Raw genomic sequence first — 11,933 nt, 5'->3', positions numbered from 1 at the left:
GACATTCCACCGGAGGGATCCACCCTATAGGAGATCCTGAGACGGGAGTGCGGGGCCGCAGAGGCCCCAAAACGCTTCTCCCGCAGAGGAACCCCGCGGAACCCCTTCCCCGCATGCGGGGCCCCCTTGGGACTACAACTCCCGTCGTGCACCGCGCCACTCCAGCCGCGCGCAGGCGCAGCTTCTCCTTCTCCCGCTGCTGCCATGGCAACTGCGGGGGCCCCCTTCGTTATGCGCATGCGCATCAGCGCCGAGCTGCGGCGGGAGGGCGGTGCGCCGCCATGGCGAGGTTCTGATTGGCCCAGCCGCGCTGGCTCCACCCACCCGCAGCAGGTGAGGGACTCTGACTGGTTTGCTGTCGCCGGCCACGCCCCCGCCGGCACCGCCCCCCCGGCAGTCGGGGCGCGGCCGCCGCCCCGCACGGACGGGCTCGCTCCGCGCTCCGCCGCCATGGCCGATCCCGCCGCGCAGTCCTCGCTCGTCTCCTCCAGCTCCTCGTCCACCTCCGTGACCTCGTCCTCCGCCTCCTCCACGCGGGGCCTGGTCGGCGGTTCCATGTCGGGCTCCGGTAAGGGCCGGGCGGGGCCTGAGGGGGGTGAGGGAGGTGAGGCCTCGGCGGGGGCGTGAGGGGAAGGAGCCTCTGGGCGTTGGGTGTGAGGTAAAAACCGGCTGGGAGGGGCAGAAATAGCGAGGGAAAACCTGGAGGGGGCGGTTAATGGGAGCAGGAGGCCTCTGGGGGGGAGATTTAGGGGGAAATCGGCGTTTGGGGGCTCGGTGTGAGGTAAAAAGTGTTTTAGAGGGGGTTAGAAATGGGTGAGGGGAGAACGTGAGGGGAAAATGAGGCAGAAAAGGCCTTGGGGGAGCAGATTTGGGGCGCAGGGACTTGAGGGGGCATTGAGGCTTTTTGGGGGTCTCTGTGAGGTTGAGAGGCTTGGGGGGACAAAAATGAGGGGTTGAAGAAGTTTTGGGGTAAAACAGAGGAAAAAAGGCCTTTGAAAGAGCACATTTTGGGCAATGGTGCTTTTTAGGGGGATTTTAAAGGGGAAAATAAGTTTTTATCGGGGGATTTTAGAGGACAAAGAGGCTCTGAAGTGGAGATTTGGTCGGTGGAGAAGATTTTGAGAGGTTGGCTTTGATGGGCAGCGACACCTCCACCCCCACATCTCTCAGAAAAACGGGGGGAAAATGCCCAGAAAAGGGAACTTTGGTGTGTTTTGGGGTTTTGGGGTCGTTGGGGACCTGGTGCCGCTCCGTCCGTCCTTGCCGGGGATTTTGGGGAGGGGGAATTTCACCTTCCCCCGTTCCATCCATCGCTCCCGAGCACCCTGACTCTGCAATTCCCAGCATTTCACCCCAATTTCCACCCCTGGGCACCGCCAGACCCCAAAACTCGGCGGTTTCACCCCAGATCTCCCCCTCGGGGAGGGAATTTCGGGGTGCCCCCCTCGGGACCCGTCCCTGCGCCGCTCCCGGCCCCCAAAGCTGGGGGAAAAAAGCGAGGTGAAAATGCCCAAAATTGGGGATTCCAGCCTGGAATTTTCCTGGTGGTTTTTGGCGACGATGAAGCTGTGCCGGCCCCGCCTCCTTGGGGGGGCGATTTTGGGGGGTTTTGGGGGGTGCCGAGCTCTCACCCTCTGTGTTCTCTTGCAGATCCCCCCAATTCTTCTTCCTCTTCCTCCTCCTCTTCCTCCTCCCAGCCCGTTTCTCTCTTTGCGGCTTCACCAGGCAAGTCTGCCCCTCTCGTCCTCCTTTTTTTCCTTTTTCCTGCACCCCAAGGAAGAAAAATGTCTGGGGAGGGGGGAAGTTGGGGAGACCCCCACCCTAAAGAAGCCCCCTGGATTTTGGGGGGGGTCCCCAGAGCCGTTTTGGGGCTCCCCGAGGTTGGTTTGGCGTCTCGATGTCACATCAAAGGGGGGGATCCCCCCCCTAAAATAACTCCTGGATTTTTTGGGGAGGGGGCACAAACGCTGCTGAGCCCCCCCCCCCCCCCCAAAAAATGGGGCAACAAAGGGTTAAACTCACCAAAACCAGACATTTTTCTTTTTCTCTCTTTTCCTGCTCTTTATCTCGGTTTCTTGTCCTTTTTTCGGGGTCACCCCCCCCCAGCTTTGCCCAAGGCTGCTCCCCCCCCCCCCCCCCCCACCAAAGCTTTGCACGCCCCCCCCGCTGCTGCTCGAGGTGAAATTCGTCGTTTTTTGTGGTTTGGCCTCAAAAATTCCTGCCCCCCCCTCCCAATGCCTGACCCGCCTGCGCCGTGTCCCACCCGCCGCTGGGGGGCTGAAATGGGGGGAGAGACCCCAAAATGGGGAGGGGCTGAATGAAACCCAGAGCCAAAACTGGGGGGAGAGACCCCAAAATCCCCCCCAAAATGGGGAGGGGGCTGAAGGAGCCCCCAGAGCCAAAACTGGGGGGAGAGACCCCAAAATCCCCCCCAAAATGGGGAGGGGGCTGAAGGAACCCCCAGAGCCAAAACTGGGGGGGCTTTACCCCAAAAATGGATTGATGGACACCCCCAATTTTCAGCACCCAGAGCGGCAGGTTTGGGGTGTCCCCCCACCATATTAATCTGAACCCAAAATGGGGGGTTTAACCCCAAAAAGGGGTCTGGGTTTGGTTCCAAAATGAGCTTTTTTAGCCCCAAAATGTGATTGGGCTTTGGTTCCAAAATGTTCTTTTTTAGCCCCAAAATTGGCCTTTTTTTAGCCCCCAAATGGGCTTTTTTTTAGACCCAAAATGAGCTTTTTTAGCCCCAAAATGGGGTTTGGTTCCAAAATGTTCTTTTTTAGCCCCAAAATGCGATTGGGGTTTGGTTCCAAAATGGGCTTTTTTAGCCCCAAAATTGGGGTTTTTAGCCCCAAACTGGGGTCTCTCCTCCCTGGATTTTGGGGTGTATTTGGGGGGGGGGTTGGGGGGATCCTCTGTGCCGCCGCTTGACCCCCCCTTCCCCCCCCGCATGGGGGAACCCCAAAATTCTGCTGGGGACCCCAAAATTACCCTCACGCATGGCTGAGATCGGGGGGGGACCCCTGAATTTTGGGGAGCATGGCTGGAGTGGGGGGGGACCCCAAAATCTGCGTGGGGACCCCAAAACCGCCGCCCCCCCCCCCTCGCATGGCTGGGACCCCAAAATTCTACGTGGGGACCCCAAAACCGCCCCCCCATATGGTTGGGATGGGGGGGGGACCCCAAAACTCCCCCTGGGGTGCCCCAGGCCACCAAACGGGGGGGACAGAACGGGGGGGACCCCAAAACACCCGAGGCCATGGAATGATGGGGACAGAACGGGGGGGACCCCAAAACACCCGAGGCCATGGAATGATGGGGACAGAACGGGGGGGCACCCTCAGAATGAGGGACGGGGGGACCCCAAAACGCCCCTGGGGGTTCTTGAGGCCACCAGATGGGGGGGGCCCTCACAGTGGGGGATAGGGGACACCCCAAAACCACCCGAGGCCACCGAACGATGGGCACAGAACGGGAGGGCGCCCTCAGAACGGGGGACCCCAAAACGCCCCTGGGGGTGCCCCAGGCCACCGAACGATGGGGGCACAGAGCGGGGGGGGACCCCAAAACACCCGAATGATGGGCACAGAACGGGAGGGCGCCCTCAGAATGAGGGACAGGGGGACCCCAAAACGCCCCTGGGGTGCCCCAGGCCACCGAACGCTGGGGGGACAGAACGGGGGGGACCCTCGGAGCGGACACGGCCCCCCCGAGCTGAGCTGAGCTGAGCGTGCCCCCCCTCGGCAGCGGCCCCGGGCGGGCGGGACCGGGGTCCCCCCCAGAGCCCCCCCGAGTCCCCGGAGTCGCCGTTCGAGGTGGTCCCGGACCGCGCCGCCTTCGACCGCGAGTTCGGGCCGGCGCTGGCGCAGATCCCCGAGGGCCGCGAGTGCCACTTCCCGCCCTCGCCCCGCGCCGGCACCGTGCCCGGGGCTGGCACCGGGCGGGCGGCGCTGGCACGGCCCGCGCCCGGCTCGGCGGCGGCGCTGGAGGAGGTGTCGCGGTGCGTGCGGGAGATGCACAGCTTCACCAGCGAGCTGCTCTCCTGGCACCTGGTGGAGCGGCGCGGCGGCGACGGCGGCGGGGACGGCGGCGAGGGGGACGGCAACGGGGACGGCGGCGGCGGCAGGAGCGGCGTTAACGGCGTCACCGGTGTCACTGGCATCGGGAACGGTGTCACCGGTGTCACCGCAATGGGGAAAGGTGTCACCGGTGTCACTGGCATCGGGAATGGCATCACTGGTGTCACTGGCATCGGGAACGGTGTCACCGGTGTCACCGCAGTGGGGAAAGGTGTCACCGGTGTCACTGGCATTGGGAACGGTGTCACCGGTGTCACCGCAATGGGGAATGGTGTCACCGGTGTCACTGGCATCGGGAACGGTGTCACCGGTGTCACCGCAATGGGGAATGTTGTCACCGGTGTCACTGGCATTGGGAACGGTGTCACCGCAATGGGGAATGGCGTCACCGGTGTCACTGGCATCGGGAACGGTGTCACCGGTGTCACTGGCATTGGGAGTGGTGTCACCGGTGTCACCGCAATGGGGAAAGGCGTCACCGGTGTCACTGCCGTGGGGAGCGATGTCACTCTAATGGGGAAAGGCGCCACCGGTGCCACTGGCATTGGGAATGGTGTCACTGGTGTCACCTCAGTGGGGAAAAGTGTCACCAGCATTGGGAACGGTGTCACTGGTGTCACTGCCGCGGGGAGCGGCATTAGTGGCGTTGGGAATGGTGTCACCGGTGTCACCACAGTGGGGAAAAGTGCCACTGGTGTCACCGCCATGGGGAATGGCTTCACCGGTGTCACCGCCGTCACCGGCGTTGGCAATGGCGTCGCTGGTGTTGGCATCGGGAACGGTGTCACTGTCGCTGCCAGCGGTGTCGCCGCCGTCACCGGCATCCAGAGTGACATCGGCGCCCCTGGGAATGGCGTCCCCGTCGGTGGCGTCTCCGCCGTCCCCGGGGGTGTCCCCGCTGTCCCCGCGGACGCCGACAGCTCCGGTGACTCCGACGACACCGTCATCGAGGAGCCGCCGGCCGAGGCCCCCCCTGCTGTCCCCAAGGCTGTCCCCAGTGTCCCCAAGGATGTCCCCGGTGTCCCCAAGGCTGTCCCCAAGGCTGTCCCCGTCCAGGAGCACCAGACCCTGCAGGAACTGGGGGAGCCCCTCCAGAGCCCCCCGGCCAGGACCCTGCCCCGCCTGGCAGGTAAACCCCAAAAAGTGCTTTGGAACCCCAAAAAGTGCTTTGGAACCCCAAAAAGTGCTTTGGAACCCCAAAAAGGGCCTTTGGAACCCCAAAAAGGGCCTTTGGAACCCCAAAAAGGGCCTTTGGAACCCCAAAAAGTGCTTTGGAACCCCAAAAAGGGCCTTTGGAACCCCAAAAAGTGCTTTGGAACCCCAAAAAGGGCCTTTGGAAGCCCAAAAAGTGCTTTGGAACCCCAAAAAGTGCTTTGGAACCCCAAAAAGTGCTTTGGAACCCCAAAAAGTGCTTTGGAACCCCAAAAAGTGCTTTGGAACCCCGAAAAGGGCCTTTGGAACCCCGAAATGGCGCCGAAAGCAGTGAGGGCCACAGGGAGGGGAGGCTCAGGGCTGCCTTGTTTTGGGGTGAAATTTGGGGGTAAATTCTGGGGGTTTTGGGGTAAAATCCGGGGTTTTGGGGTCGAACCCGCCGGCACACTGAGGGGGGGTTAATTAATGCCTGGGTTTAATGGGGGGATGTAATTAATTAAGGGCTGTGTGTAATGAAGGGGCTGTTTAATGAGCGAGGGTAATTAGTGCATTCAGGGGAAGGGGGAAATGGGGGTGGGACAACGCGGGGACTTCCTGTGACCCTCCCTGTGTCCCCTCACTGTCACCCTTTGTGACTTGTCCTTGTCACTCCCTGTGTCTCCTTCTTGTCACCTCTGGTGTCCCCTCCTTGTTCCCCTGTACCTCCCCTCGTGTCCCTTCTTTGTCTCTTTTTTGTTTCCCCTCCGTGTCCCCGTGTGTGACCTCCGTGTCCCCGTGTGTGACCTCATTGTCCCCCTGTCTGTCCCCTCCGTGTCCCCCGTGTGTGACCTCCGTGTCCCCCTGTCTGTCCCCTCCGTGTCCCCGTGTGTGACCTCATTGTCCCCCTGTCTGTCCCCTCTGTGTCCCTGTGTGACCTCACTGTCCCCCTGTCTGTCCCCTCCGTGTCCCTGTGTGACCTCACTGTCCCCCTGTCTGTCCCCTCCGTGTCCCCGTGTGTGACCTCACTGTCCCCCTGTCTGTCCCTCTGTGTGACCTCACTGTCCCCCTGTCTGTCCCCTCTGTGTCCCTGTGTGACCTCACTGTCCCCCTGTCTGTCCCCCTCTGTGATCCTGCTGCCCTTGTGTGCCCTCCGTGCGTCCCCTCCATGTCCCCGTGTCTGTCCCTCCCCGTGTGACCCCACTGTCCCCGTGTGTCCCCCTGTCTGTCCCCTCCATGTCCCCTGTGTGTCCCCCTGCGTGTCCCCTCCGTGTCCCCGTGTCTGTCCCTCCCCGTGTGACCCCACTGTCCCCGTGTGTCCCCCTGTCTGTCCCCTGTGTGTCCCCTGTGTGTCCCTTCCGTGTCCCCCTGTGTGTCCCCCCGTAACCCCTGTCCCCGTGTCTGTCCCTCCCCGTGTGTCCCCTCCGTGTCCCCGTGTGTCCCCCTGTCTGTCCCCTGTGTGTCCCCTGCGTGTCCCCTCCGTGTCCCCCCGTCTGTCCCCCCGTAACCCCTGTCCCCGTGTCTGTGCCTCCCCGTGTGACCCCACTGTCCCCGTGTGTCCCCTCCATGTCCCCCCGTAACCCCTGTCCCCCCGTCTGTCCCCTCCGTGTCCCCTCCGTGTCCCCCCGTCTGTCCCCCCGTAACCCCTGTCCCCGTGTCTGTCCCAGCCGTGCAGGAGCTGCTGTTCTGGCGGGACGTGAGGAAGAGCGCGGTGGCCTTCGGCGCCAGCCTGGTGCTGCTGCTGTCGCTGGCCACGCTCAGCGCGGTGACGGTGGTGGCGCACGTGGCGCTGGCCCTGCTCTCGGTCACCATCAGCCTCCGCGTCTACAGGGCCGTGGTGCAGGCGCTGCAGAAATCCGACGAGGGGCACCCCTTCAGGTGGGAGAGGGGGTTTGGGGTGCCCAGGGGGGCTTTGGGGATCCCCAGGGTGGGTTTGGGGTCCCCCAGGGTGGGTTTGGGCACCCCTTCAGGTGGGAGAGGGGGATTTGGGGGATTTGGGGTGCCCAGGGGGGCTTTGGGGTCCCCCAGGGTGGGTTTGGGGTACCCCAGGGGGGGTTTGGGCATCCCCAGGGTGGGTTTGGGGTCCCCCAGGGGGGCTTTGGGGATCCCCAGGGTGGGTTTGGGGATCCCCAGGGTGGGTTTGGGCACCCCTTCAGGTGGGAGAGGGGGTTTGGGGTGCCCAGGGTGGGTTTGGGGTCCCCCAGGGTGGGTTTGGGGTCCCCCAGGGGGGCTTTGGGGATCCCCAGGGTGGGTTTGGGGTCCCCCAGGGTGGGTTTGGGGTCCCCCAGGGGGGCTTTGGGGCTTTGGGGATCCCCAGGGTGGGTTTGGGGTCCCCCAGGGTGGGTTTGGGGATCCCCAGGGTGGGTCTTGGGGTCCCCCAGGGTGGGTTTGGGTGGTTTGGGCACCCCTTCAAGTGGGTCAGGGGGTTTGGGGTCCCCCAGGGTGGGAGGATTTTGGGGTGTGCACAGGGATTTTGGGGTGTGCACAGGGATTTTGGGGTGTCCCCACCGCAATCTTTGACCCAGACCTGACTCTGTCCCCTGAGACCTCCCAGGGCTGGTGGGGTAGAGATGGATTTTCACATTCAGACACAAACTTTGGGGTGCAGATGCAGATGTTTGGGTTCAGGGCAGGGATTTTGGGGTTCAGGGCGGGGATTCTGGGGTTCAGATGCAGATGTTGTGGTTCAGGGCGGGGATTCTGGGGTTCAGACGCAGATTTCGGGGTCCCCCTCTCCCCAGAGCGTACCTGGACGTGGACCTGGCGCTGTCCCCCGAGGCGTTCCAGGCGCACGCGGCCCTGGTGGCCCAGCACGTGAACCGGGCGCTGCACCTGCTGCTCCACCTCTTCCTGGTGGAGGACCTGGTGGATTCCCTGGAGGTTCGGAGCCTTCCTCCCCTTCCTCCTCCTCCCTGAACCCCAAACTGCCCCCCAGGACCCCCCAAAACCTGTGCTGTGCCCCCCCAGCTCGCGCTGACCATGTGGTTGATGACCTACGTGGGAGCCGTGTTCAACGGCATCACCCTCCTCATCCTCGGTGAGACCCCCCCCCCCCCCCCAAAACGACCCCCCAGAGGTTTGGTTTTGGGGGTGCTGACCCCCAGAGTTGCCGCAGAGGGGGGGTTCCCCCCAAATAACCCCCCCTGTACCCCCTTTTTCCCCAGCCGACATCTTGGCCTTCACCCTCCCGCCCCTGTACGAGAAATATGAGGTGAGCCCGGACTGAAACCCCCCCAGAATCAAGGGGATCCCCCCAAAATCAAGGGGGACACCCCCAAAAGGAAGGGGGATACCCCCAGAAATGGGGGGGGCACCCCTGAAATCCCCATTTTTCCCCCCAATTCAGGTGCAGATCAATCACTACATGGCCCTCGTCCGCCGCCAGACCAAGGACCTCATGGCCAAGTAGGTGCTCGTGGAACCCCCCCAAAAAATCCTGGGGATCCTCAAAAAATCCTGGGGATACCCTAAACATCCTAGGAACCCCCCCAAAAAATCCTGGGGACACCCTAAACATCCTGGGAACCCCCCCAAAAAATCCTGGGGACACCCTAAACATCCTGGGAACCCCCCTAAAAAATCCTGGGGATCCTCAAAAAATCCTGGGGACACCCTAAACATCCTGGGAACACCCCTAAAAAATCCTGGGAACCCCCCTAAAAAATCCTGGGAACCCCCCGCAAAAATCCTGGGGACCCCCAAAGATCCTGGCGACACCCCCAAAAATCCCTGAGACCCCCCCAAAATTCATGAGGACCTCCTAAAAAATCTTTGGGACCCCCCAAAAAAAGTCCTGGAGACCCCTCAAAAATCCTGAGAACCCCTTGAAAGATCTTGGGGACCCCCCAAAAAAATCCTGGGTACCTTCCAAAGATCTTGGGGACCCCCAAAGATCCTGGAGACCCCCCCCAAAAAAAAATCTTTGGGACCCCCCAAAGAAATGCTGGGGACCCCCCAAAAAATCCTGGGGACTCCCTAAACATGCTGGGGACCCCCCAAGAGACCCTGGGCCCCCCCAAATCAGCTGTGCCCCCTCTCTCTGTAGGATCCAGGCGAAGCTCCCGGGCCTGGCCAAGAAGAAGCCGGAATAAACCCCGGGGTGGGGGAGGGGGAGTTTGGGGGTGCCCAGCGGTGCCCCCCCCACTCCAAGCTTGTGCCCCCCCCCCAAACTCCACCCAAACCCCCCCAAAACCCCCAAAATTCGTTGCCCTCCCCCCATCTCACAGTGACGTCCGTCTGTGCCCCCCCCCCCACCCCCCCCAGTTGAAATGGGGGGGGCTGAACCCCCAAAATCGCCCCCCCCCAAACCACCCCCCCCCCCAAGCTCGTCCCCCACCCCCCCACCCCCCCCCCCCGGTTTTATTTTTTTAACGTTAACTGAGGTGAAATGTCTGTAACTGCTGTAAATGGGGGAGGGGGGCTCAGCCTTGCCCACAGCCCCCCCAAACTGCGCCCCCCGACCCCCCCTCGCTGCTGGGGGGGGGTGGGAAATGGGGGAGACCCCCCCCCAAAATAATAATCCACGTGTGGGGCTGTGGCTACAATAAAACACCGCGACAACGCCGGGGCTCTGTGCTGTGACGCCCCAAAAATGTCCCCAAGACACCCCCAAAATGTCCCTGAGACACCCCAAAAATGTCCCAAATACACCCCAAAAATGTCCCTGAGACCCCCCCCCAAAATGTCCCTGAGACACCCCCCAAAATGTCCCTGAGACACCCCCAAAATGTACCCGGGACCCCCCCCAGAAATGCCCTTGAGACCTCCCAAAATGTCCCTGTGACCCCCCCCCCAAAATGTCCCCAAGACCCCTCACAAAAATGGTCCTGGGACCCCCACAAAATGTCCCTGATACCCCCCCTGAAATGTCCCTGTGGCCCCCTGAAATGTCCCCGTGTTTCTCTCAGATGTCCCCAAATGTCCCCAAGACCCCGGGGGTCTCTGGGGGGTTTATTGGGGGTCATGTACAAGGTGGGGACACACACACACACACACATAAATAAGGTGACACTGGGGGGTGACAGTGACACTGGGGGGTGACAGTGACACCGAGGGGGGTGACAGTGACACTGGGGGGTGACAGTGACACTGAAGGGGGTGACAGTGACACCGAGGGGGGTGACAGTGACACTGGGGGGTGACAGTGACACTGAGGGGTGACAGTGACACTGAGGGGTGACAGTGACACCAAGGGGGGTGACAGTGACACTGAGGGGTGACAGTGACACTGGGGAGTGACAGTGACACTGAGGGGTGACAGTGACACTGAGGGGTGACAGTGACACTGGGGGGGTGACAGTGACACCGAGGGGTGACAGTGACACTGGGGGCTGACAGTGACACCGAGGGGTGACAGTGACACTGGGGAGTGACAGTGACACTGGGGGGTGACAGTGACACTGAGGGGTGACAGTGACACTGGGGGGGTGACAGTGACACCGAGGGGGGTGACAGTGACACTGAGGGGTGACAGTGACACCGAGGGGGGTGACAGTGACACTGGGGGGGTGACAGTGACACTGGGGAGTGACAGTGACACCGAGGGGTGACAGTGACACCGAGGGGGGTGACAGTGACACTGGGGAGTGACAGTGACACTGAGGGGTGACAGTGACACTGAGGGGTGACAGTGACACTGGGGGGGTGACAGTGACACTGAGGGGTGACAGTGACACTGGGGGCTGACAGTGACACCGGAGGGGTGACAGTGACACTGAGGGGTGACAGTGACACCGGGGGGGGGACAGTGACACTGAGGGGTGACAGTGACACCGGGGGGGCACATGGGGGTGGGTACAGGTGTGGCTGTGTTGTGGGGACACAGGGGGGTCATTGGTGTCCCCATGGGGTGTCCCCTGTTGTCACCTCCCTCCCTTTAATGTCCCCACCAGGCGGAGGGGGGGGCTCCTGTGCCCCCCAACCCCCTGCGGCCTCTTCATCATCCTCATCCTCGGTGGGGCTGGCACGGCTGGGGGGGACAGCGCTGTCCCCTCCTGTCCCCTCCTGTCCCCTCCCTGTGCCCCCGCCCTGGCACCGCTCAGGGACACAGGGACACAGCGTCCCCAACATCGGTGTCCCCAAAGGCTCCGGGTCCTCAGCGTGCCCGTTGTCCCCAGGTGCCACCCGCCCCGGTGTCCCCATTGTCCCACCATTGTCCCCTGGTGCCACCCGCCCCGGTGTCCCCATTGTCCCACCATTGTCCCCTGGTGCCACCCGCCCCGGTGTCCCCATTCTCCCACCGTTGTCCCCAGGTGCCACCCGCCCCGGTGTCCCACCGTTGTCCCCGTGTCCCCGACGTCCCCATTACCCCCCCCCTCCATGTCACCTGTCACCGGTGCTGTCCCTGGGGGCGTCTCAAAGGGGTCCTTGAAGGGGATGGGGACACTTTAAAGGGACACGGAGGGCCCGGATTGGATGGGGCCGTGCGGGATGGACGGGGACACCCTGAACTGCTGGGGACATTTAAAAGGGGGGACACCCTGAATTCCTGGGGACACCCTGAACTGCTGGGGACACCCTGAACTCCCGGGGACACCCTGAACTCCCGGGGACATCTTGAATCCCTGGGGACACCCTGAATTCCTGGGGACACCCTGAACTCCCGGGGACACCCTGAACTGCTGGGGACATTTTAAAGGGGGGACACCCTGAACTCCCGGGGACACCCTGAACTCCTGGGGACGCCCTGAACTGCTGGGGACATTTAAAAGGGGGGACACCCTG

General features: G+C 62.6%; 1 protein-coding gene across 2 annotated transcripts; it reads left to right on the top strand.

Annotated features, from left to right (window-relative positions):
- Positions 1–410: 410 nt before the first annotated feature.
- On the top strand, positions 411–9,502 carry RTN3 (reticulon 3). 2 transcript variants are annotated; one of them, XM_058822395.1, is made up of 7 exons: positions 411–568; positions 6,878–7,088; positions 7,952–8,090; positions 8,178–8,247; positions 8,375–8,421; positions 8,557–8,615; positions 9,256–9,502. In XM_058822395.1, the coding sequence occupies exons 1-7, from the start codon at positions 451–453 to the stop codon at positions 9,299–9,301; spliced, it is 690 nt and encodes a 229-aa protein (XP_058678378.1). In that variant the 5' UTR covers positions 411–450; the 3' UTR covers positions 9,302–9,502. The 2 variants fall into 2 exon arrangements, with proteins under 2 accessions (XP_058678378.1, XP_058678377.1); XM_058822394.1 differs by lacking the exon at positions 411–568 and adding an exon at positions 3,451–5,211.
- The last annotated feature ends 2,431 nt before the right edge of the window (positions 9,503–11,933 follow it).

Source organism: Ammospiza caudacuta, chromosome 32, assembly GCF_027887145.1.
Source record: "Ammospiza caudacuta isolate bAmmCau1 chromosome 32, bAmmCau1.pri, whole genome shotgun sequence".
NCBI lineage: Eukaryota > Metazoa > Chordata > Aves > Passeriformes > Passerellidae > Ammospiza > Ammospiza caudacuta.
The sequence above is the reverse complement of the archived record's forward strand: the minus strand, read 5'-3'. Positions and strand labels throughout refer to the sequence as shown.